This window comes from Pipistrellus kuhlii, unplaced genomic scaffold, assembly GCF_014108245.1.
Source record: "Pipistrellus kuhlii isolate mPipKuh1 unplaced genomic scaffold, mPipKuh1.p scaffold_m20_p_99, whole genome shotgun sequence".
NCBI classification, from domain to species: domain Eukaryota; kingdom Metazoa; phylum Chordata; class Mammalia; order Chiroptera; family Vespertilionidae; genus Pipistrellus; species Pipistrellus kuhlii.
Window position 1 is genome coordinate 280011 of NW_023425605.1, and position 24990 is coordinate 305000.

General features: G+C 63.0%; 2 protein-coding genes across 10 annotated transcripts in view; one reads left to right on the plus strand and one right to left on the minus strand.

Moving 5' to 3' along the window:
* The first annotated feature begins 3464 nt into the window (after positions 1 to 3464).
* SOD1 (superoxide dismutase 1) lies at positions 3465 to 12920 on the plus strand. 4 transcript variants are annotated; one of them, XM_045578371.1, is made up of 6 exons: positions 3465 to 3601; positions 5388 to 5481; positions 6433 to 6502; positions 7555 to 7672; positions 8374 to 8493; positions 12910 to 12920. In XM_045578371.1, the coding sequence occupies exons 1-5, from the start codon at positions 3530 to 3532 to the stop codon at positions 8479 to 8481; spliced, it is 462 nt and encodes a 153-aa protein (XP_045434327.1). In that variant the 5' UTR covers positions 3465 to 3529; the 3' UTR covers positions 8482 to 8493; positions 12910 to 12920. The 4 variants fall into 4 exon arrangements, with proteins under 4 accessions (XP_045434327.1, XP_036284959.1, XP_036284960.1 ...); XM_036429066.2 differs by lacking the exon at positions 12910 to 12920 and adding an exon at positions 12023 to 12035; XM_036429067.2 differs by lacking the exon at positions 12910 to 12920 and adding an exon at positions 11722 to 11734.
* The window catches only part of SCAF4 (SR-related CTD associated factor 4), a 57142-nt gene continuing 42409 nt past the window's right edge, over positions 10258 to 24990 (minus strand). For 4 of the 6 annotated variants that reach the window (XM_045578369.1, XM_036429062.2, XM_036429063.2 and 1 more), the window contains exons 19-20: positions 24844 to 24990; positions 10258 to 11483 (exon numbers count right to left, since the gene is read on the minus strand). The exon at positions 24844 to 24990 is cut by the window's right edge and continues 45 nt beyond it. In XM_045578369.1, coding sequence (XP_045434325.1) covers positions 10576 to 11483; positions 24844 to 24990 — 1055 coding nt within the window. In that variant the 3' untranslated portion in view covers positions 10258 to 10575. The remainder of the gene's footprint in view (positions 11484 to 24843) is intronic. The other 2 variants (XM_036429065.2, XM_036429064.2) reach the window with 1 other exon arrangement.

Below are 24990 nucleotides of genomic sequence, written 5' to 3' on the forward strand. Positions count from 1 at the left end.
CATGTGGCAGCTCGTTATTAGTAATTATGTACAACAGGATGCTGTAAAAATTAAGTTGCGAAATTTTTATGAAAACGTTTCTTACCCCGTTACACTGGCGGGGCCGCAGACATATTCGCGGTGGGCTGTGTGCAGCCTGCGGCAGCGAGGCCGCCGTGCTTGCTCGGCAGCGTGGGGCCCACGCCCGCGTGTGCGGGCAGCTCTCAGACGGCCCTCCGGGACTCTGCCCTGAGCACACGGCCGCCCCGGGCCCTGGCGGGGGGCTCTCAGGGCCCCGTCTGAGGGGAGCACCCTGGTCTCTGAGGGGAGCACCCTGGCCCAGGGCCATGCCTCCCGGCCCTCACCTGAGCTGAAATCCGGCTCTTGCTTCCTGAAACCCGAGGAGACCTTGGCCTCGGGCAAAGGCCCTTTGGCTGGCGGGCAGCTTATGCAACGGGAGCCGTGCCAGCTGCAGAGCCAAGGCCGCGGCCAGCTCCTGGGGCGACACCGCATGCGGGTGTGTATCCCTGACCCGGAACGCTGTAGAGTCCAAGGGTCACACACACACACACACACACACACACACACACAGACTGCAGCCCGGCACCAGACGTGGCTGGAACAGCCTCTGCCTCGGCCCACTCTGGCCTTGGATTAGGCCTCGGCATCTCCCAGCCCCCCAGCTCCCCAGCCTCCCTCTCTCCCTGCCTCCCAACCCCCCAGCCTCCCTTTCTCTCAGCCTCCCAGCCTCCCAGCTCCAGCCTCCCAGCCCCCCAGCCTCCCTCTCTCCCAGCCTCCCAGCCCCCCAGCCTCTCTCTCTCCCTGCCTCCCAGCCCCCCAGCCCCCCAGCCTCCCTCTCTCCCTGCCTCCCAACCCCCCAGCCTCCCTCTCTCCCTGCCTCCCAGCCCCCCAGCCTCCCAGCCTCCCAGCCCCCAGGCCCCCTGCCTCCCAGCTCCAGCCTCCCAGCCCCCAGCCTCCCTCTCTCCCTGCCTCCCAACCCCCCAGCCTCCCTCTCTCCTTGCCTCCCAGCTCCAGCCTCCCAGCCCCCAGGCCTCCTGCCTCCCAGCCTCCCAGCTCCAGCCTCCCAACCCCCCAGCCTCCCAGCCTCCCAGCCCCCAGGCCCCCAGCCCCCCAGCCTCCCAGCTCCAGCCTCCCAGCCCCCAGCCTCCCTTTCTCTCTGCCTCCCTCTCTCCCTGCCTCCCAGTGGAGCACTGGAGAGCCGGGTGGGCGCCTGGTGGGGAAGGCACTCGGGGAGGGGGCGGATCTCGGCGCACGGGGCCTGGGCTCCCGTCAGCAGGCTCGGCTTCTCCCTGCCCTGCCGCCTCCTCTCTGGGACCCTGGCCACTGGCCCGTGGAGCCAAGCAGCTGGGCACAAGCAGGGGGTCCTCCACAGGAGGCCCAGACGGGCGGCCTCAGGGCTGCCGGGGACGAGGGAGGGAGGCCAACCCGTCCCCACCCAGACCCAGAGTCAGGAACACGCACCCTCGCTGCGGCAGCCTGCGGGCTGGCTCCTCACCTGGGTGGGCGGGCAGCACCTTCGTTTGTTCTAGGCCAGCCTGGGGGACAGAAGGCAAGATTCTCCCCATTTCCCCCCTTCCCCCAGGCTTACCCACAGAACTGTCCTCCCGATGCGAGTGAGTGTGTGAGAGTGTGACTGTGTGTGTGTGTGTGTGTGAGTGCGTGTGTATGTATGTGAGCGTGTGTATGACTGTGTGTGAGTGTGTGTGAGTGCGTATGTATGTGAGCGTGTGTATGACTGTGTGTGTGTGAGCGTGTCTCTGTGTGTATGTCTGTATGTATGTGTGTGAGCGTGTGTGTGTGCGAGTGTATGACTGTGTGTGTATGTGTGAGTGCGTGTATGTGTGTGTGACTGTGTGAGCATGTGTGTGCATGTGTGTGTGTGAGTGTCTGTATGTATGTGTGTGAGCGTGCGTGCGTGTGCGAGTGTGACTGTGTGTGAGCATGTGTGTGAGTGTGTGTATGCGTGTGTGACTGTGTGTGAGCATGTGTGTGTCTGTGTGTGAGTGTGTGTGTCTGTGTATGTCTGTGTGAGCGTGTGTGTGACTGTGTGTGTGAGCATGTGTGTGTATGTGTGTGAGTGTGTGTATGTGTGTGTGGCTGTGTGTGAGCATGTGTGTGTCTCTGTGTGAGTGTGTGTCTGTGTGTGTGTATGTCTGTGTGAGCGTGTGTGTGACTGTGCGTGTGCGAGTGTGTGAGCATGTGTGTGTATGTGTGTCTGTATGTGTGTGTGACTGTGTGTGAGCATGTGTGTGTATGTGTGTCTGTATGTGTGTGTGACTGTGTGTGAGCGTGTGTGTGTGTGTGTGTGTGTGTGTATGAGTGTATGGGGGGTAGGGGAGAGGGGTGGGCGGGCTCTCACTCTAAGCCGCAGGTATTTTGCAAAGGCCTCTCAGTGTGAGCACCATAAGGAAGAATCAGTGTGACCTCTGAGGGAAGAACGTGGACGCTGGACTCCCACCCCAGGGCGCCCACGCCCGGAGCGGCTCTCAGAGGGCCCTGAGCGCGGTCCGTTCACACGGACACAGCAGGTCCCGGGCCGGTGCTGGCGGCTCCCTCCGCGCTGGCCGGGATCCTCCCTGAGAAGCGGGTCCACGGGGCGGACACGGGAGGGGGCTGGCCGGGATCCTCCCTGAGAAGCGGGTCCACGGGGCGGACACGGGAGGGGGCTGGCCGGGATCCTCCCCAGGAGAAGCCGTGTCCGGGGCCCGCGGGGGGCGGTGCGGACACACGGTGGGGGCTGGGGAGGGGTCTGGTCGGGGCCGCGGGGGGCGGTGCGGACACACGGGGGGGACTGGGGAGGGGTCTGGCCGGGCCCGCGGGGGGCGGTGCGGACACACGGGGGCGGCTGGGGAGGGGTCTGGTCGGGGCCGCGGGGGGCGGTGCGGAGCTGGGGACCGATCGGTCCTCACGGGCCGGACGGCGGGCCCTCGGCCGGGCTCTCAGCGGGGCTGGTGGGCGCCGCCCTCCTCCGGGGGTCCGTCCGGAGAACCACACGGGAACCTCACGTCCATCCTGTCAGGTGGCGGGGAGCGCCATGTGGGGCCGTTTCCGTCCGCAGGGAGCGGAGCCGGCCTGAGCGCTGCCGGGACCCGGCCGGACGGCGCCGGTGCCGGGTCCGGGGGCGGCTCTGCGGTCCTGGCCAGCCCGTTAGTCCGCGCGGCCTCTCCGATGGCGGCCTCCCTGCGGGGGGAGCGGAAGCGCAGCCTCCGGCGCCGGGAGCGGGAGCCGCCGGGCACCGCCGGGCGGAGCCTCACACCCGCGGCGCCAGCCGGGCCGGGCACCGGGCCTCATGGCCTCCTCCGGGGCCGCGTCCCCGGCCGGGGGCGGGGGGCGGGCTCAATCCCGGGGCCACGCCCCTCTCACACAGTCTAGGCCAATCGCGTCCCTAGGCCTCCGCGGGCAGTGATTGGCCCCGGGCCGGAGGGCGGGGCGCGGGCCCGGCCTATAAGAGGCCGGCGGCGGCGTCGCCCCTGCGTCGGCGCGTCCTGCGGCGTCTCCGGTCCTCGCAGTCCGCTCGGAGCCGCGAGTCATGACGACCAAGGCCGTGTGCGTGCTGCGCGGCGAGGGCGACGTGCGGGGCGACATCCACTTCGAGCAGAAGGCAAGGCCGCCGCCGCAGTGCTGAGTCCGGGGCGCGGGGCGGCGGGGCCGGGCGGCGGACGCGGGCCCCGCGGCGAGGGCGGAGGGGGAAGGGAGGAGGCCGCGGCCTGGCGGGGCGGGGCTGGCGCCGCGGGCCGCCCGGCGCTCCCCGGGCCGCTGCGCCTGGAGCCCGGCCGCCGGGCGCCGCCGCTCGGGCCGCTGGGTCCTCTGGGTCGTCGGGCCCTGGTCCTGGGGCCCCTCGGCGCCCAGAGCCGCCCCCTCGCTCCGGGGTCCCGGGCCCGTCCGCCGGGGCCGCCCTCGCGCCGCGGCGCCGGCGTCTGGGGTTAAAGGTCGTGAACCTGTGGGCCCCGCCGCCCGCGCGGCCTGGGGGGGCTGACCCCGCCCGGGTCACGGCCAGGCGCCCGCGGGAGCCCGCCCGCCCGCCCGCCCCGCGATCCTGCGATCCGAGCGGCCGCGCCGCCGCCAGGCCACGGGGAGGCGGGTGCGTGTCCGCGGGGCGTCCGGCCGGGGCGGGGGCGCGAGGCCCGGGTCCCCGCGGGGAGCTCGCTCTGCCCCCCACCCCGTCCCCCCGCGTCTCCGGCCCCGGCCCGAAGCCGCTCTGCCCCGGGCCCTGGAGGGCGGGAAGCAGCCGGGCCACCGCGGGGAGACCGGCGAGGCTCCCGCCCGGAGGCCGGAGCGGGGTCCGGGGCGCCGCCTGAGATGCGGCCGCACTGCCCGCCCCGGGACCGCGCACCGGGCTCGGCTTCCTCCGCAGCGGCTCCCGGCGTCCGGAGGAGGCTCCGGCCTTGGACTCGGTCCTGCGTTTCCGTTGGCCGGGCCCTGCTCTGGCCGCCTCTTCCCCGGCACTGAACCCGCTGGAAGCCAGGGGAGGAGGAGCGGGGCGCAGAGGGGAGGGAGCTGTTGGTCCCGATAACGGCCTGGGGTGCGGATAGGAGGCCCGCTTTCACCTGCAGCCCGCGCTCCAGGGCTGGCCTGTGGAGCGCATACAGTTTTGGCGTTTCCCAGTTTTTTAAAATCAGCATGTGCAGCTGCAAGTGCAGACCTCAGCGTCCTTGGAGCATTTAGATTCTTTTTTACAAGAGAGGGAGAGAGAGAGTTAGAAACATGGATCGCCTCCTTCCTGCACACCCCCCACTGCGGATGTACATGCCATTGGCTTTGAATCTGGGACCCTTCATTCCGCAGGCCAACGCTCTGCCCACTGAACCACACCGGCCAGGGCTGGTTTTCTTGTGTGTTTTGTTTTTTTTAGAAAGCAAAAAAGGGTAGCAGTTACCACAGGACTTGATTGGAGCTCCTCCTGGTCCAGCGGCAGGTCCTTGTGAGGGCTGGCCCCCCCCCCCCCCCCCCCCCCGTGTAACGCGTGGAGCCTGTGGGTGCTTAGGGTTCCTCTGCCCGGTGAGCTCCTGATCCGCACCAGCCACACCATGGTCTTCTGCCCTTTGAGAGGCAAACAGTGTGTGCTGAACGGAGGGCCATAGAGAAAGCAGGGGGCAAAGGCTGAGCTCACGTCGGGGCACAGCGGGCATGTTCACATCCTCACCGTGAGGCCACCTGCGCAGAAGCGCTCCAAGGCGAACGGGAACTTCCTCCCGGGCCTCGCGAGGGCAGACTCCGCGGAGCCTCCACGCCCAGCTTCCCTGCTCTGCCCTGCGGGGTCTTTCCGGCCTGGGGTTCCGGCCGGCAGAGCCAGGCCAGCACCTCCCTCCCCGCTCCCCCTCCTGCGAGTGGCAGGTGACGCCGGGCCCGTCCCTCAGACACTCAAACCTGCGCTTTTTTCTGGACAGGGGAGCGGGCCCGTCACCGTCACGGGCTCCATCTCGGGACTGACCCCGGGCGAGCACGGCTTCCACGTCCACCAGTTTGGAGACAACACCCAAGGTGGGTGCGATGGGGCGGCGGCCAGACCTTCCGGCCAGACGGCCACAGCCAGGGCTGGGCCCCAAAACTGGAAAGGAAGGGGAGGGGTTTGGTTTGTTCAGATCGTGATTCAGACCTGATTGCACCCGTCAGCTCCTCCTGCTGGTGCTCCCCGGTGGGGGAGCGGCTGAGGGGGCATTTGCACTGGGCGGGCGTCCTCCGCCTTGTCCTGTGAGAGCAGCCCACCCCCCGGGGCCCTCAGGACGGCACAGGGCCCGAGCTCCGCCGTCCCCCGGGGGCGGGGGGGTCAGGAGCAGGTTCCGGGTGCACGGGTGGGAATGCCCGTGGGCATCCTGCTGCTGAGTGTCTGCCCTCGGGTTGCTCCAGGAGTACACGATTCGCTCCGGGAAACGTGTTCTGAACGTTGAAAGCTGGGCTCTTACAGGGCGAAGTGGAGGGAGCAGACTGGATGGTTCACCCATTTCAGAATCTCTCCACTGCTTCGCGGTTCCCTGCCCTGCTCTGGGAGGCTGGGCTCTGCGCTCTGGTCACTGCGAGGGGACCCTGCCTCCCCGGAGCGCGGGAGCGGCCCTCGTGGGAACTGGGGCGCGGTGGCTGCGTCTGCGAGCACGCGCGCGCGAGCTGCTCAGCGTGGTCCCAGCTGGTCTGAGGTCCGAGTGCCCCGGTGCCGTGCTGCCCGAGCCACGAGGCCGCCCGCCTGGGGCACAGGTCCCGGCCTGAGGTCAAGGTTTCCTGCCTTCGTGCACACCGGCGGTGCTCGGGGGACTAACAGCCCACGGGCGCCCAGAGCAGGCGAGAGCTTGCCCGACACAGGGACCTGAGCCCTCGTCCCGCCCGCCCGTTCTCCATGGCCTGGAGGTCAGCACGTTTTGTTGGAGGGTTTAGCAATGACCAGGATAATAGGTTTTGGGATTTCGCTTCATAATTTGTTTTTTTTGTTGTTGTAACTAGGCTGTACCAGTGCAGGTCCTCACTTTAACCCTCTGTCCAAGAACCACGGCGGGCCGAAGGACGAGGAGAGGTGAGCCCGCAGCGCCGAGCGCCTGTGGGAAAGGGGGGGGCGTGCGCTCCCCGGACTGCGCTCCAGAAGCGGGGCTCCCCTGCCCCCGCTGCGGGCCACGGCGTTGACAAACGGGACACTTAGCGCGGTGAGGTCTGCCGCAGGCGCCAGAGGGAACTGCGGTGATGGACAGCGCTGCCCACACCAGCACAGCTCAGCGGGAAAGAGGGAGCTGGTGGGCCAGGTCTGAGCCAAGGTCCCGTGAGACTTCATGCGAACGTTTTTGCGAGCCTCAGGGAGAGGTCAAGGGCAAGGATTGTTTGTTTTGTGACAGGCCTGGGGCAGAGCTGCTCTGCTGTCCGAGAATGGGCAGCAGGGCGGGAGCCACCATGTCCCGTCAGTGCCCGCTTGTTTTCATTTTGTTTTAATTTTAAAACTAGAGGCCTGGTGCACAAATGTGTGCCTGGTGGGGTCCCTCAGCCTGGCCTGTGGGAACTGGGCTGAAAATGGAGGGTCCCTGGAGTGCATGAGGAGGGCACTCTGCAAAGTTGCTGTCGCTCAGCAGCTCCTGCATTGAGTGTCTGCTCCTGGTGGTCAGTGTGCATCATAGCTACTGGCCGGTCACCTGGGCTTTTGTATGTTAGTAGCTCAGCTACTCTCAGCGGCCATCTTTGAGGATGTGACAGTAATTAGCATACTCCCTCCTTATTGGCTGTGGGTGCTGCCATCTTTGTGAGGGCATGTGACAGTGAAATAGTGTTATTCTCTCTTCATTAGATAGGCTATTTTTATTGATTTCAGAGAGGAGGGAGAGAAAAAGAGCGATAGAAACATCAGTGATGAGAAAGAGCCCAGAACCCAGGCATGTGCCCTTGACTAGAGTCAAATGCAGGACCCCTCCGTCCACCTGACACTATCCACTGAGCCAAACAGGCTAGGGTGGGCTGAGGCCTGTTTGCAGCACTGAGCCTGCTGTCTAACGTGGTTCCTGTCCAATCCATGCTGTGCCCACATCTCAGCCGAGCTGTCTGTTTACAACTTGGTCCTGAACCTCTGATGCTTCTTCCTGCCAGGCATGTCGGGGATCTGGGCAATGTGAAGGCGGAAGCGGACGGTGTGGCCACGGTGTTCATCGAAGACTCCGTGATCAAGCTCTCGGGAGAACATTCCATCATCGGCCGCACAATGGTGGTGAGTGTCCCCGGGGAAGGGCGCGCACACCGCCTTGCTGTGAACCCACAAAGGCGATCGCTCCCCGTAGTCAGGTGTGGATCGTTCGCGGCGAACCCTGGCTCCTGAGGGACTGCGTATGGCGCTTTGGTTCCGACGAGAAGGGGCTGCAGCGAGAGGAGCCGGTGCCAGGGCCAGTGCGGAGACCATGTGGGCGGGTGCACCAGTCTCTAGAGTCGGCTGCAGCCTGTGCCGTCCGAGCAGTTAGTCTCGAGCAGGCCCAGTGTGGCCCTCACTCACGTCTGTGCTTGGACGTCAGCACGTTTAGCCTGGGAAGCGCGTCGGCTGGCACAGATCGCTGGGTACAGGTGTGAGGACAGCGGCCTCGGAGGTCACCTCAGCGGCAACCCCGGGGCCGCTCCTCGGCCTCCGTGAGAAGCAGGACGTCTGGGTGTCTGATAGAGAAATTTAAGGTCCTGCCTTCCAGTGGTTAAGCTGTTGTAAGGGTCACTTACTTTCTGGCTAGTCACTGGGTTCCATAGTGTTTTTTGAAGGGGTTCACGTGAGCTCTTCCCGGAGGCCCGGCTGCACTGCTAGAGAGATGAAGTGCACAGGGTTCCTGTTTTGTGTTCTCGTCTGACGCCAAGTGGTCCCTGCGGAATCTGGGTGTTGGGGAGAATGCAGAGACGTGATATCCTGTCATGGTCTCCATGTTTTTCAAGGTCCACGAGAAGCAAGATGACCTGGGCAGAGGGAACAATGACGAGAGCAAGAAGACGGGCAACGCGGGGAGCCGCCTGGCCTGCGGGGTGATCGGGATCGCCCAGTGAGCGGCCGGTCCTGTCTCCTATTTAACCGATAAACATTAAACACTTACCTCCGCGGTGTGATCTGTGTCTTTTCTTAAGACTGCTTTAAGTTCCTGTAACGTGAGTTACGGTCACTTGGAAGATTTGTATGATTGTGTAAATCTCCTATTCAATTAAAATGTGTTTCAATGATCGCTGTATTTCGCCAGCTTTAATCACACATGGGCGTGACCACTGGATTGTCAGTTACACGTTCCTCTTCGGACGTGTAACGTGTAAGGACACCCTGGACAGTGCTCCCCTGGCGCCCTCTTCAGCTCAGGCCGGGCTCAGAGCCCTCATGGACACGGTGTTTTGCGAGAGCCTGTGCTGACCGCACATCTGGTCCGAGCGGAGCCTGACGGATGGGCTTGGAGCGGATGCGTGTGCCCTCCTGGGCAGCTCCAGGGGAGGTCACCACTTAGCGTTCGACGCAAGTGCATCCGCTGTCACGCCGGGTCCTGTGGCCGAGAGCCTGGGCTCCGTGTGCCACGTGGCAGCTTGGCTTTGCCCACTGAGGTGACGTCACCGACCTGCCCATCGAGGCGAGGGGTGCGGAGGGGCCCTCCGAGGAGACTGCCTCTGCTGCTCCTGTGAGCGGAGCTTCTTAAACGCCCACCGAACCCGGGTTCAACGGGTGCAGCGTCTCGGACGTTGTAAGATACGGCCGGCAGCAAATCCAGAAATGAGCTATATACAATTTGGAGTGACTGCTGTACTTTAAAAGTAGATCCTTTAGGAGGAAGGGCTAATTAAAAAAGGCAAGTTGTTTTCAAAGTTCAAGTAGTTAGCCACGTGCCCTGCTCTCACTGGGGAGCCCAACAGTCACAAATGCAGGTGGGATCCCACGGACTCCCCGTGCCCCAGGCCTCCCGTGGACGTGCCACCCCTGGGACTCGGGGAGGGCTGTCCTGTGCGCATCAGCGATCTCAGACTTACAGCTGGAAACGCTGCGAGGCCTTGAAGTCGGACCTAAGTAACCGATGCTCGCTTCTCCCGAGCGGCTGGCGAGGCCGTGAGCTCACGTCTGCAGAACAGGACGCGGCGCACAGCCTCACTCAGGGCTCCGGGAAGCCGGGCTAGCTCTGCCTGCAGGGGGGCAAGACGTGACCTGCTCACACACCAACCGGCCGCTGTAAACGTGACGAGAACAGCAGCTGGGCTGGGAACTCCGCTGTGGACACGCAGGGCAGCTTCTGACACCGGGCGGGCGGGTGAAGAGCTGCTGTGAACACAGGTCTGGGTGACTTACCTTCTCCCAGTTCACCCTTTTAACAGACGCCCTTCAGGGGCGGCAGAAAGCCGAGTCCACCCCTGCCCAGACAGTTCACAAAACCAGTCTAGAAAGGCAACAGGCAGGGCTCACAGGCTGCATCCAAGTCCTCAAACGTAAAACACGTTCGTCTTCACTTCCATCCCCGGAGAGCACGGAGGATGGTGAGCGAACGCAGGCCTTGTCAGCAAGGACACCGGGCAACCGGGGGCGACGGCTCAGCTTCCCCAGCAAAGTCTCTACAAATGAATCGGCACATTTACCGCGGAGTCAATGGCAAAAAACCCTGAAAAAACAAACCCACAAACCCTAACTGAACTGCAAACCAAGCGTAAGCCACCACCGTGCACCGTATGCTCCAGCCGCTCCAAGGCGAAGAATCACCAATGGACTCCTCCAGCAGCTGGCTCAGGCCGAGGGGCAGCCCAGTGGGTGAGCGGCCTCGCCCAGGGCAGGGCGGGCACAAAGAACAGCACACGTCACACTTGTTACGAAAATAGAGTTTATTAAAAACATCCCTATTGCTGAGGAGCTTTCACGGTTAACCTTAAATTAAAAAAAAAAAAAAAATAGAGAGCACTTCTAATTACGATTTGTAAACTTTTTAAAGTCAAAACTTTAAAAAAGTTACAGCAAAAAGGGTAATATTTATTCGTATTTTCAGTATTTTTTGTTATTTTGTGGCTATTTTTAAATAGAAGGGAGCAATCAAATTGCTTACAGCGCCCGCCATCACTCCCGGGCGCCAGCGGAGCAGTATGATACAGCACTGTACACCGCGCCCAGGGCGGCCCGCGCGCCGGCTAGCGGGCCTCGGCCGCCGCGGGGTCCTCCTCCGGGTGTGCGGGTGAGGTAGCCTGTGCCGGCTGCTCTTCGGCAGGCGGGGCCGGCGCCGGCTCGGCTGCCCCCTTGGCGAGGTCCGGGGCGGGGTCCGTGCCCCCCGCCTGGGCCGGGGGCGGCTCGGCGGCCCTCTCCTTGGCCCGGGCCTCCTCCTTCTCTCGGCGGGACTCCCTGTCCCTCGAATCTCTCTCGCGGTCACGGTGCCCGCCAGCCCGCCGGCCCCTGTCCTCGGCGTCTCTGTGTCTGTCCCGCTCGGGGCTCCTCCGTCCCCACTCCCTCCTCTCGCGGCCGCTGCTCTCCCTCTCGTCGCCGCGGCTGCCGTAGCGGTCGCGCTCACTGTCCACCCTATTGCCGAAGGACCGCCTCCCGAACCTCTCCTGGTCTCTCCCCGGCCCGAACTGCTGCCTGCTGTCGAACTGCTGCCTGCTGTCGTTCCTGAAGGGCGGCTGCTGCTGCGAGGGGGGCGGCTGCTGGGCGGGCGGCGGCTGCTGGGGCTGCGTGGGCGGCGGCTGCTGCTGCTGCTGCTGCTGCTGCTGCTGCCTCCCGTCTCTGTCTTCGGGGCCCCCCGGGCCCGGCCCCGGGCCCCCGAGGCCCGGCATGCCCCCGGGCCGCACGAAGGGGCCGTGGGGCGGGAAGGGGCCTTTCATCCCATGGGGCGGGGGCATCCCGAAGCCCCCGGGGCCGGGCGGCGGGCCCCGGTGCATCATGTGGGGCGGCATGGGCCGGGGCGGCATCAGCGGGAAGCGCTGCAGGTGAGGCGGAGGCATGCCCGGCGGGCGCTGCAGGGGGATCAGCCCGGGGCGGGCCCCCAGGAGGCCCGTGGACGGGGCCTGCAGCCCAACCACAGGCCCGGGCGCCACTCCTTGAGAACCTGGAAGGCAAGGAGAGGGTGTGAGCGAGGGAGGAGACGCCCCTCCTGTGCAGCTCGGAGCAAAACCAACCCCGCCCACAGCCCGGACTGAGCCGAGTGCCAGGCCACCGTCAGCCAGGCCACGTGGTCGGGAAGATGCCCGTGTGTTAAACTACAGGCCGGCAACGGCACGCACCAGCCCCCGAGCAGAGGCCAGGAAATGGACGCGCCGACTCATGGGAAGAGGGCTGACCACAAGCTGCGTGCTCAGACAGACCGCACGCACTCCAGACAACTGAGGCCCCGGCGCCCGAGGCTTAGGGGGCCCCCAGCGCCCAGGGAAGGGCAACACCCTTCCTTTGACCCATCGCGCTGAGCAGGACCAGGTGGCGGGCCTCGTGGCTGTGCAGCGGCTGCAGCCTAAAGGCCACGCGGCCGTGAGCTGAGGCGCAGCCTGGGAAGCAGGTAGCCGTGGCTGCGAGGCCAAGGCCCTGAGGACCGCGCTGCTCGCTCCCCTTTGGAAGAGACAGACCAGCCCTGGCCGGTGTGGCTCAGTGGAGGGAGCGTCTGCCTGCAGGCTGAAGGGTCCGGGTTCGATTCCAGCCAAGGGCACAGGCCCGGGGGGCAGGCTTGATCCTCAAGTGGGTGGGTGCAGGAGGCAGCCCATCAGTGATTCTCCCTCATCACTGATGTTTCTCTCCCTCACCCTTCCTTCCTCCCTGAAATCAATACAAATATATTTTTTAAAAAGAAAGAGAAGAAAGGGACAGACTTGCTGGCTTACGTTCCATCTACCAGGCCTGGCCTTGCTTCCGCTGAAGGTCACACGGTAAGATGTATTTCTGTGGGGCTCACACTTAGTGCCAGAAAGACACTGCCGTGAGCTTTCACTTTACTTCCCTGCCTACCTAGAGGAGGCAGACACTGTGGTGGGTGACTGCCAGGTGGCTCAGCACGGCCGGTGCAGTGCCCACAGGACAGTGCCCAGGCTGGCACAGCCCCCGCGCTCACAGCGCCCACACCCCGCCCTCGGCTCCCGTCACACACTCCTGTGTCCTCAGCACCACTGCTCAGGGCGTGGCCGCTGTCCGGCGGGCCACCGCCCGGCGCTGTGATGGGGCACACGTCCTCCCACGCATGGAGACGGAGCCTGGTGATGGAAGCGTGCGGGGCCTGCTGAGGGCAGACAGCAGGACACCCCCCGGGGCACCGCGCTCACTCCCGCCACTCAGGCCGCTGGCAAACAGCTCCCTCCCCACCCCTCCTCCCGGGCGGGCGGCGAGGAGCCGGAGCGCCCACAGGCGCGGGGCCCTGGCTATGAGGCCACTAAAGGGCAGGGCTCCAGCCCCGAGTCACCAGAGACCTGGGTCCGGCGAGTCTCAGAGGAGGCACTGACTGACCTGTCCGGCCCCAGGAAGGAGCCGTGGCTCCCCGAATCCGAGCCCAGGCTGCGCCCGCAGGCCCCTCCCGCTCACACTCACCGCCCGCTCACAGGCCCCTCCCGCTCACACTCACCGCCCGCAGGCCCCTCCCGCTCACACTCACCGCCCACAGGCCCCTCCCACTCACACTCACCGCCCGCAGGCCCCTCCCACTCACACCACCCGCTCACACTCACCGCCCGCAGGCCCCTCCCACTCCCACTCACCGCCCGCAGGCCCCTCCCGCTCACACTCACCGCCCACAGGCCCCTCCCGCTCACACTCACCGCCCGCAGGTCCCTCCCGCTCACACTCACCGCCCGCTCACACTCACCGCCCGCAGGCCCCTCCCACAGGCCCCTCCCGCTCACACTCACCGCCCGCAGGCACCAGGCCCCTCCCGCTCATACTCACCGCCCGCAGGCCCCTCCCGCTCACACTCACCGCTCACAGGCCCCTCCCGCTCACACTCACCGCCCGCAGGCCCCTCCCGCTCACACTCACCGCTCACAGGCCCCTCCCGCTCACACTCACCGCCCGCAGGCACCAGGCCCCTCCTGCTCACACTCACCGCCCGCAGGCCCCTCCCACTCACACTCACCGCCCGCAGGCCCCTCCCGCTCACACTCACCGCCCACAGGCCCCTCCCACTCACACTCACCGCCCGCAGGCCCCTCCCGCTCTCACTCACCACCCACAGGCCCCTCCCACTCACACTCACCGCCCGCAGGCCCCTCCCGCTCACACTCACCGCCCACAGGCCCCTCCCGCTCACACTCACCGCCCGCTCTCACTCACCGCCCGCAGGCCCCTCCCGCTCACACTCACCACCCGCTCACACTCACCGCCCGCTCTCACTCACCGCCCGCAGGCCCCTCCCACTCACACTCACCGCCCGCAGGCCCCTCCCGCTCTCACTCACCACCCACAGGCCCCTCCCACTCACACTCACCGCCCGCAGGCCCCTCCCGCTCACACTCACCGCCCGCTCTCACTCACCGCCCGCAGGCCCCTCCCACTCACACTCACCACCCGCTCACACTCACCGCCCGCAGGCCCCTCCCGCTCACACTCACCGCCCGCAGGCCCCTCCCGCTCACACTCACCGCCCGCTCACACTCACCGCCCGCAGGCCCCTCCCGCTCACACTCACCGCCCGCAGGCCCCTCCCGCTCACACTCACCGCCCGCAGGCCCCTCCCGCTCACACTCACCGCCCGCAGGCCCCTCCCGCTCACACTCACCGCCCGCAGGCACCAGGCCCCTCCTGCTCACACTCGCACGTGGACGTGAGCCCCACCGCCCGCAGGCTGACAGACCGTTTCCACCGGCCGGCCGTGGCTGTGCCGGGATCGGGGACGTCCTCTCGGCCCTCACGGACCGGCCCATCCTACAGACCCCGGACAGAATGCTCCCACCGCCCACACGTAGTATCCAGGCCACAGACAGGGAAACACACGCCTGTCCTGACTGCCGTGTGCAGCGGCGTGTGCTTTCACAACAGGAGGCGTGTTCCATTTAAAAGGGTCCGGGGTGCCGGCTGAGTCTCCGGGTTCTCACCGGGAAGGACGGGGCGGGCGCGCCGCTACGGTGTTCACAGCAGGAGGACATGCGCACAGCCCCGGCCGGGGTCCTGGAGGCACCGAGCCCCTCGGGAGCCGTCCCGTGTGCGGGCACAGAAACACGCATGGCCTTTCCCTTCAGAACGCGGGACGCAGCGCGGGGAAGAGAGGTGACGACGGACCCGGCGGGGAGACCGGCCGGGGCTGCGGCCTCGGGAGGACAGCAGGCCGCACGCAGGCCAGAGCCGGGGCCAGCGCGCAGCGAGCGTCTGAGCACAGAAGGCGAGGTGGGCGCCCACACGGCCGGGACGAAGGGCTCACTGACCAGCCCCTCGGGCAGCGCGGGGCCTCGCGGCCGCAGGGGCAGCGGCAGCGGAGAGGTCTGCGCAGGGAGGGCCTCGGCTCCCTTGGGAAGGCCTTCCAGGAGGGCACGGAGGGCAGGCCCCGGGCACGGCTCTGCGGGGCCAGGGAGGAGCGGCTCCTCACGAGGGCCTGCGACCGCGGACGGCTGAGCCCAGAGCTCCAAGGGAAGTCACGCAGAACAGCCGGAGAGGGAGGCGTCGGCCCGGCCGCTGACTCAGTGACCCCGACTGCGCTGGCATCGCCGAGCCGGCCCGGCGGGTTCAGGGTGAAGCGTCCAGGCGGACGGCGTCACAGGGCCTGCGGAGTGTGCACCGGAGGCCTCGGCAAAGTGCAGACCAGGGCACAGGTGTGGGCGAGGCCCCAGGGTTCCCGCGGGACACTCGGAGGGACCCCAGCGTCCTTCCAGAGGACACACCTTCAAGTGGGATCTTTAAAGAAAAGCCAGGGTTGGCTCCGTGCGGGGGACAGTGGGCAGGGCAGGGCGGCTGCTGGTGGCGGGGACCATGCCCTGCCTCCACGGCCCAGGAGCCTGGCTCCTCTCCCACCCGTCTGACCGCCTGGGAGCCATCTCCAGTCCTCCAGGTCCCCCGCCCGAGCCCGTGTCCCTCACCACAGCCGCAGAGTCTACAGGCAACTCCTCCGCAGCTCTGCCTGAGCTGGCCGGGGCCGCCCGCCCGCCCGCCCGCCCGCCCGCCCACCCTGCCTCCGGCCTTGGTGTGAGCCTGTAACCACCGCCGGCGCCCCATTCCCTTCCTCACTCACTCTCCCGCCTCACGAATCCGCTTCACGCCCAGTTCTCAGCCCATCTGTTCCGAATGAGCTCTCGCTGTTTCATAAAACGAAAGGGCCCACATCCACTCAGGTGAGGTGCACACTTCCAGGGGTTTTTGGCTCCTCGAGGTTGGGTGACCTCCACAGACAACTGGGGAACATTTTCATCACACACACACACACACACACACACCGCCCCCCACCATGTGCTGCGTCTGGGGGACAGGTCCCGCCCGGCACTGCCGGCACACCCTCTCTGCTGCCCTCGGCAGCGATGGCCTTCCTGCCGCCCAAAGGGAAGGTTTGAGCCGGCCCTGCACCCACAGGCCTGCAGCGCCACTGCCACTGCCTCTGCTCCCGTCTGCGTCACATTCTGGTGACCTCAGGATTAATCCTGGGACCTGGGACCCTTGCTGTTACTATTTTAATTGTTTGGGAGCATCCAAAAAGCGCCCGTTAAGTTTGGCTCAGTAGACAGAGTGTTGGCCTGCAGACTGAAGGGTCCCGTGTTCAATTCCCGGTCAGGGTCCAGGCCCAGGTTGTGGGCTCCATCCCCAGTGTGGGGCGTGCAGGAGGCAGCCGATCCATGATTCTCTCTCATCATGGATGTTTCTCTCTCTCTCCTCCCTTCCTCTCTGAAATCAATAACAATAAAATGTAAAAAAAGACTAAACATAACCCATACCTGTTGTGTCCTGGCTGGTCCACCGACCAGCTCCCACCTCTCCCCCTCCTCAGCCATCACCACACTGCTGCCCACGGACAGCCCACGGACAGCCTGTGACGGACGGCCTCTGAGGCGAGGGAAAGGGAAGAGCCGCACATCTCGAGAGAAACGGGTCAATGTGGGAGGAAAGCACATCGGCGCTGAGGCGGCCGGGCGGTGCGGGCGGAGGCACCATGGGAGAAGTGAGGCGGCCACGGCCGGTGCCCGGCGGGAGTGCTGTGGACAGAGGACCACGCCAGCCCAGCACGCTCTGCCCACGGCGGTGGAGGCTGCAGGAGGAGGTGCCGCTGGCGGGGCCGGGCCTGGGCCCGGGTTAAGGGTGAAGGGAAGAAGCCATCTCCGGAGAGAGGGCAGGGAAGCTGCAGGGGCGGGTGGAGAGGCTGGCAGGGCGCCCAGGGACCCGCCTGGCACGAAGGAAGCAGACCCACCTGTGACAGACCGTCACGGCTGAGAGTCCATGCCGGAATGCCAAGGTCAAAGGGCAGGCTGAGCCGTCGGGGCCCTGCAGCTGTGACGGGGGGTTGAAGCCGATGCCCACCTACCGCCTGGACCCGGGCCCTCAGGCTCCCGCGCCAGCAGGACACGCCGAGGACGGCTTGCGGCCTCCTGCCGCTCCCCTCCACCGCAGCCCCGGCTCAGAACTCCCCTTCAGACCTCCCTGCCGAGGTGGCCACTGCAGGCCCACAGCTCCCGCCGGCGCGTCTGGCGAGGCCATCGGAGAGCCTCTGCAAAGGTCTCCGGGGCCGGGCGGGGAGCAGGGCTCTGACGGAAGGATGGCCGTGAGGGGCCGAGACCTCAGTGAGAAGTGACTGCAGCCGCGGGGGACAGGGGAGGGGGCCGAGCCCGGACTGACCGCTGTACCGGCCGGAGTGGAGCTGCACAGACAGGGCGTCCGAGATGGGGCTGCGGCAGCAGAGGGTGCGGGGCCCTTCGGCTCGGCTGAGGAGACAGCGAAGGGTTTCCAGACCGGTCCCCACTGCCGCCCTAAGAGACGGCCACGGCCACGGCCACGGCCACGGCCACGGAGCCGGCCGCCACAGCTCCAGGCGAGGCCCTCCCGCACCTCCTGGCTCCCGCAGCCGCCGGCTGGGCCGACGGACGGACAGACGGCGGTGTCTAGCAGGGCGTGTGCGCTCCTGTGGACAGAAGGCCGCGCACTCAGGGGCCCACAGCACAGTCAGCACCCCTCACCCCCACCCCAGCCTCGCCAGTTCCCTCTGCCGCGTGGGCTGCGGCGTGTCTGCCACCAAACCCGGAGTGTCTCCGGGCAGCCAGCCCCCGATATTACCAAGTCACACTGCGTCCGAGGGACGCCCTTTCGTCCCAGTTGGCTCATCGTTAAAAAGAGGCTCCAGGAAGAGACGGTCACCCTCCGCCTGCCCTGCACCGTCTCCTCATCCGAGTGAGGCCGCCAAACTGCCCTCTCCTGGGGTCCCAGTCACAGGACCAAGGCCACCTCTCAGACAGGAAACAAACCAACTCCCTGGCTTTGCTTCTCCTTTCGGCCCCGCCCTTCTACTAGTCCCTGAAACTAGTCCCGTGTAACTAGTGCCGAGTACAGAATAACCTCAGCCCACGCGTCTCCCATCCCGCTCTCCCGGCCCCGCTGGGACCAGCATTCCAGGGGACCCGCTCCGGCCGCCAGGCTCATGCCGCTGCACACAGCTGCCAAGTCCCCTTCGGCCCGAGGGCTGGGCTCTCCCTCCGCCCCAGGAGCTCTCTGGACCCTCAACTATGGCCGAGCCCGGGTCCTACGTGGACAGAACCCCACAGGCAGGTTAACGCGTGGGTGTGCGAGGCCACCGCCTCCACCTCGAGCTCTGCCCGAGAGCTGTGACTGGGGACAGGCCCCTTCTCTGTATGCCTCCGTGTCCCCGTCTGTAAAGTGGGACCAGCCTCCTGCACGGGGGCGGGGGCGGGGGCGGGGTCCTTACATGGCTGATGGACTCAGCTCCTGGCAAGTTCCCAGCATGCATGTCCCGTTAGTGCTCAGGGTTCAAGCTCGCAGTGCTGGACTCCCTGCCCCGTACCTGCCTCCTCAGTGACCGGCAGGTGGCTGTGCTGACACAGGGGCTCCCCCACCATGTGCTCCCCCCACCGCCCGCACTGTAGCCTGCTACCCCCTCAGACTCCCCTGCTCCGCCGTCCCTGCCCTCCCAGGGGGCAGCGACACCCACCAGCTGCCCAGCTAGGAGCTCGCAGACTCCTGCCTCCCCGCCCGTGTTCCAGTGACAAGCCATTCTAAGGCCTCGTCTTCAAGACAAACCAGAACCCAGCACCTACCGCTCAGCACCCCAATGTCCCCACCTCTGACTCAGCAGCATTCACCGGCCTCTGCCACGCTGCCCACTGCCGGCCTGGTTTCCACGGGACAGCCATGGGCCCTTACAATGTCAACGGGATGAGGACCCTCGTCAAACCCAGACTTCCCACAGCCAGGTCCTCGGCCACCTTTCCAAACCCAGTGCCCACCGCTCCGCCCGCCCTCCCTCCCTCCCCGCCACGGCCTTCTGAGGAGCCATTCCTTCTCAGGCCCCCTCTGCTGTCTCTCTACCCAACACACTCCGTGCTCACCTCTCCACACCCCCTCGCCACCCTGTGCCCACAGCGCATCCAACCCGGGGACACTCCCGCCCTGGCCGGCTCCTGCTTCACGCTCTGCGTCTCCCGGTAAAGACTCACTCATCACCACGTCCCTCCCTCCGGGACCATGGCTCCAGGGCCAGACCGGGCGGCTCCCGGCGGGTGCTGAAGGGACGCCGGGGGCGCACGGGGACGGTGGTGGCGGAGGCGACGACCCGCGAGGAGAAGGCCCTCCAGGGCCAGGCTCGCCCAGGGCGGCGAGGCCCCCACAGCCGCGAAGGGCCTGGCGCCGCGGCAGCTGGCGGTCCTCACGGAAGCTCCGCTCCCGGGGAAGATCAGCCCACCCGCGCTCCCGCAGGCTCTATTCACGGGGGCTCCTCACGCCGTCCTTCGGAGGACGAACAGGACAACCCACGTTGGCCTTCTCTCGCCCGGGTCCGCCAACCAATCCGTTTAACTGTGTTTTGACTCCCAGGCATTTCCGATATGAGGCACAGACAGAGGATAAGCAGCTAAGTTTTAGAGAACTAAAGCACATTTTAGATGATACATAGCCCTCAGTTATGTCGGACTCGACGTGTATCGTTTCATGGTCACTTCACCCTCTCCGTTTATTAAAAAAAAGTTCAGTCGTTTCGACGTATGTGCATCTGTGCTTTGTTTTTTATTGTTTACCCCAAGGAAAGGCCAGGAATTGTTATCTATCTTCCTTTTACGTTGTTTTTACTATTTCACTTCATTACTGCTGTGTCTGGGCTCCCTGTGAGTGATGAGGTGCTTATGCAGGTGGATTCCCACTTACAACGAAAATCGAGTTCCCTCACCCTAACCGGTGTGGCTCAGTGGATAGGGCACAGCCTGTGGACTGAAGGGTCCCGGGTTCGATTCCGGTCAAGGCCATGTACCTTGGTTGCGGGCACATCCCTACATCCCTAGTGGGGGGTGTGCAGGAGGCAGCTGGTTGATGTTTCTCTGTCATCGACGTTTCTAACTCTCTATCCCTCTTCCTTCCTCTCTAAAAAAATCAATAAAATATATATATATTTTAAAATCGCGTTACGTCGCCGTAGGAATGGATCTCTGATGTTACCCAAGGACTTAGTGTATATGAGATTATTACTTAGATCGTGCTTAGAATTTGGATTTTTAAGAGAAATTTCAGCTTTCAACAATTATAATGCAGTATACTGAGATCTATTTTTAGCAGAAGGTACACTTGGGTAAAATCTAATGCATAAGAAGCAGAATGTCAAAAAGAGAGAAAAGAGACTATTATCACTTTAAAATGACTCAGTTTTTGTACAAAATGATGTGCACTCGGTTTTGTTCAATCATTTCCCCGTTTACTTTGTCGCTTCTTGGACCTCCAGTTTGTGTAGCGCAGTCATCGCTATGTAACCATGGTCAGCAAACATCACAGCTATGACGCCAATTTCAGAGCTGCACTACCAGAACTCAGAAGCTTGAAGTAGTTACCGACCCCTGAATGAGATTACTGTCATGTTAGCGGGCAGAACAAATCTTACCTGCAGTTCTTCTGTCTAACCAAACGCCCAGCCCGAGCGCCTGCCCACCCTCCCCCCGGACCCCAGGCCTGTTCCAGGGTGAACGAGGGGCGGCACATGCAGGCAGCCAGGCCCCAGCCACGTGAGGACAGCTTCTCAGTGTTTGCACAAGACCCTCGGGTTAGTTCTGTTTGGAGAGCTTCACCTTATGAGAAATGCAGCGCGTTCGGGCCACGCCGGGTGGAGCGCCTGCTGGGCGCTGTCTGTGAGCGCTCACTGCCGGAGGCCCGTGATAGCAGTTGGGAGCGCTCCACGCCTCCTGCCCACAGAACACCATGCGGCGTCCCTTAAAAGCTCCCAAAAAAGAGCCGCTCTCTAGGATGCCAACGGCTTTTGTTTTGAAACCCAACACCTGGCAGGCCCTTCAGCTTACAATTTAACAGAACCAAACATCACAGCAAAATTCGCAAGAGTGAATAGTAAAATGCAAAATTATATTTAGGAAATTCAATGTGACCATTAAAAAAACTTCACTTCCTCTGGAAGTTCCTCACACTAGTACACTGGTACTCTAATGTTCTGACTTAAATGTTAAAAGTAGTAACTATAAAAAAGTTCTGGGCACAGAAATCTAAGTACAATCACTACAATTCAAACACCAACTGTAAATTTAGCTGCAGACATCCATGGTGGAGTCATTTACCTGGGCGGCATTTTTAAGAACTGCCGTAGGCCGTACAGAGCAAACCCAGCATGCAGTGCTGCACTCCGCAGACCAGCGCTGCCCCCAGACCTCCTTCGGGGTCCGCACGGGAGCACCAGCCCTGTGAGCACCAGCCCTGTGCCCATGTGCCTGGCGGCGAGGGCAGGCCCGCAAGGAGGACCACATCAGCCTCGGGCTGGTGACAAACAAGGGGCGAGTGGGAAGCAGGCCCACAAACCCCCATTCTTAAGTGTCAGTGCCACCACCACCCCGCAGGGGAACGAAGCTGGGGAGACTCTGCATGTTAAACATTAATGGCGTTTGGCCAGAAAAGAGGCTCTGATTTTCCACAAATAGTCCACCTGAGAGTAGTTTCTCCTTGAAAAGTCATTTTTGATATATCGGTAACAGCAGAGATACGTAACACAAACAAACTTTTTTTGCATATTTTTTATTGTTTGGAACACCAGAGTAGCCCACATTTCACATTTACAGGGAACTTTTAACGAGAACGTGCTGTAACAATGCTGTAGGTACATGTCACACAGAAGCAAACATTGGCACTTACAGAGCAAAGAGAATGACTCCATTGCCACCACCCTTCCAGTCCTCTCCTGCCGGCCAGCCTCCACTCTCACTGACCAGCTGCTCTAGCTGCTAGGAGCCGTGAGGACTGGAAGGAAGTTCTTTAAGTCAGTCATAATGAATGATTATATTACTGTGCACCAAACACTTTTATATTCTCAGACTGCCAGCTACAAAAAAATTCAGACTCTTAAAAGGTTCAGTTCTCCACCATGTGGCTCTGTAGGTACCCCCCCACCCCCCACCCCCCAAAGCAGGAGGCCATGGTCCCAAGCCAACACCACGCTAAGTCTGAAGATCAGAATCCTACAACCCAACCCACCCGTAAAGCACGCCACTGCTCCCACCGCCCATCAGGCCCAGCACAGACCGGGAGACCTGCTGACCCGGTGCCTGGCCTGCCGCTGCGCAATTTCAGAAACTAAGACCTGGTTGGTGAAGCTCTCAGTGACACAGGCACCATCACTGTAGAACGACTTGAGCTCATTGCTGGGAAGAGACGAGCATCAGCTGTGGTACGCCCCTGCCCCCCCAACACTTCCTCCGGAGCCAGCTGCTGAGGGCAAGGGTGTGCATGGGCGTGGCCCTGGCACCTGGCCTAGTCCACGGCCCCGCCCCCGCCCCAAAGTGAGTTCCCTCTGCCTGCCAGATGCCGCCCTTCCTCAGCACAGGGAGAGAGACTCAGGGGCAGCGCGCCCCGGGAGGGTGCTCGGCATGGCCCGCCCACCCCGTGGTCGTGTCTTACACCCGCCCAGCCGGCACAGCGCGCAGCAAGGCGTTTCCCTCGTTCTTTCCCGCAGGAACAACGCCAGCACCCCGACTTATCCTGGGGCCCAGCGCCCACCTCTGTCCACTCCCAGAAAGGAACGGGGCGCACAGAGGTCAGTGCAGCACCGGAGTCCCGCGTCCACCTTCGGGCAAGACCAGCTGTGCCCGTCGCTGCCCCTGGCGCCCGCGGCCCCTGCCTGCCTCCAGCACAGGCGCTGGGCTAGTCTTCCGGGAACTCCCCTTCCCTCCAGACTTTACCAAGTCCCGTTTCTCGGGAAGGTCACCGCATGGAGCCTTTTGGAGCGTTCCATGTCCCTGCTTTCCTTCTGATTGGAACTGCGCTTTAGTAAAAACTACTTATTTTAACAAGTTCTCATGTTTATGTCAAATTTTAACCTTTCCAGGTTTGGAACTGTCTTCAATGTCTAAGCTGTGTTTTAAAAGTTACAGGATCACCTGGGTCAGGTGCAAGCAGCATGGCACTGAAGACCGCCCCCACCTGCTGATGGGACCAATGTCCCGCTCAGAGCTCCCGTTCCCGTGGGGGTGGGGGGAGGAGGGGAGAATGAACAGATGAGCATCCAAACAGGTATGTCAGGTAACAATAAACCCTAAGAAATTTACTTTTCTAGCAATGCTTAGCTTACTAATTTTATTTTTCAAGTGCACCAACTTTTGATCTGTGTTTTGTCTCACATGTTGGATGCAGAGTTTAAGTTATATATTTTAGAAGCGATAAGAAAAAAGGGGTTGAATCTTTTTTTTAATCCTCACTGAGGGTATTTCCCCGTTGATTTTTGGGAGTGGGAGAGGGAAAGACAGAAATATCGATGTGAGAGAAGCCTGCAAGTGAGGTATATGCCCTTGTCTGGAACCAAACCTGGGACCCTTTGGTCCACAGGCATCATGATGCTCTCTCCTCTGAGCCAAACCGCCAGACAGAGCAGATCCTTCACGACCTGATGTCAGGCCAGAGGCAGACTCCTGAGGCTTCAAGGCCGCTGGAGAGTGGTGGGTGTCGGCTCGGGAGAGAATGGCATCTTCTCGCTCGGTCAGTGTGAGTGCACTCATGCTTCTTTCTGCAAATGGCCTCAGGCGCCCAGCACCCCTGGGCACTAGACCAGAGCGTTCCATTGCACTCAGAATTCACAACAGGAGAGTGGGGTGCAAGAAAGGGTTGATCAGGAAAGTCCATCCAACTCAGATGCTGTGATTGTTGTGAACCATCTTATTACAAATATGAGAACAGAACAGACACACTGAGGGGCACAAAGGTTAACTTCCCAGCTGCCAGCCCAACGCTCCTCCTATCATAGGGTCCGGGTTCAGGCCTCTTGAGCAATCTCCTCCTTAAACCAATCACTTGCCACCATGACGACGACTACTGCTCATTACCTGCGAGACATTTTAACTCCACATCCTCTTTCACCATTACTGACCTGTGTGCTAAGGGAAACAGTCCAGTTTATTACCGGCCAAAACCCTGTCTTGGAGAGGCAAGAGAGCAAGCCGTTTAGAAAGAAATTGGTTTTAATTAAGTGTAGAACGGCACGAAGGACAAGTTCCCAGCAGTCCTGACAGGTGCGGGTGTGAAGGAATATCCTGCAGCGCCCACCGTTCTGCAGTCTCACCCGCCCGCGGGCCAGGGCGCGCCCCTCCGAGCACACAGGGCCCCTCCGAGCACACAGGGCTCGGGGCTGGACCCGGAGGACTGAGTGGCCGCCCCTTGGGAGTCGGGTTAACTGTACTTGGCAGGGCCAGGGCGGCAGTGTCTTCCTTAGAAGATGGCCAGTGTGACAAGGACACGATGTGTCCATCTGTAACTCGAGGAAGCCAGCCAAGGCCTCCCAGCTGGGCAGTGTAACCCTCCACCTTACCCAGGGTCCCGCTGTCAGCCGAGCCCAGAGAACGTAGCAGGAGGGAATGGAGGGGCCTGCCACGCAGGCAGCAAAGCACTTCACTGCCACCCATCGAAGACCGTTTTCTTAGCTAGCCCACCAAGAAGGATGCCAAGTCCAGGGTTTTTAAAGATACAAAAACTGGTCCAGACAGGGAAAAGCCTGCGTTGTCAGAGCGATGTTCTCTCTGTAAAGCTAGGACACGGGGGTGGTGCCAGCCTTAGACTTTTACCAATCCCCTCCCCAGAGACCAATCACTTTCCGATACAAATAAGATACGCAGCCCCAAACGTCCATCAGACAGACAGTCTCACCACGGAGGCTGCCCCAGCGACTCCCGGTGAAGGCAGGAGTTCACCTTCATCTAAGAGGGAGATCTTCCTCCAGCACACAGCCTCCAGAAAGGTTTTACCAAAATTACCAGCTTTTAAAAAAAACACTAAAACCCCCCAACTATCGGGAGGAATAAGAGCAGATGCCAGAAAAGCGCACTTACCCATAAGTGAGATGGGCTGGGTTACCGGAGGGGTGGGCATACTCGCAGGCGCGGCGGGCGGAGCGGCAGAGCCATACATTTTCGCGCCGTCACCAGACTCGGCGTTTCCTCGAGCCCCAGACACCACTGTTGGAATGGGATTTCCAA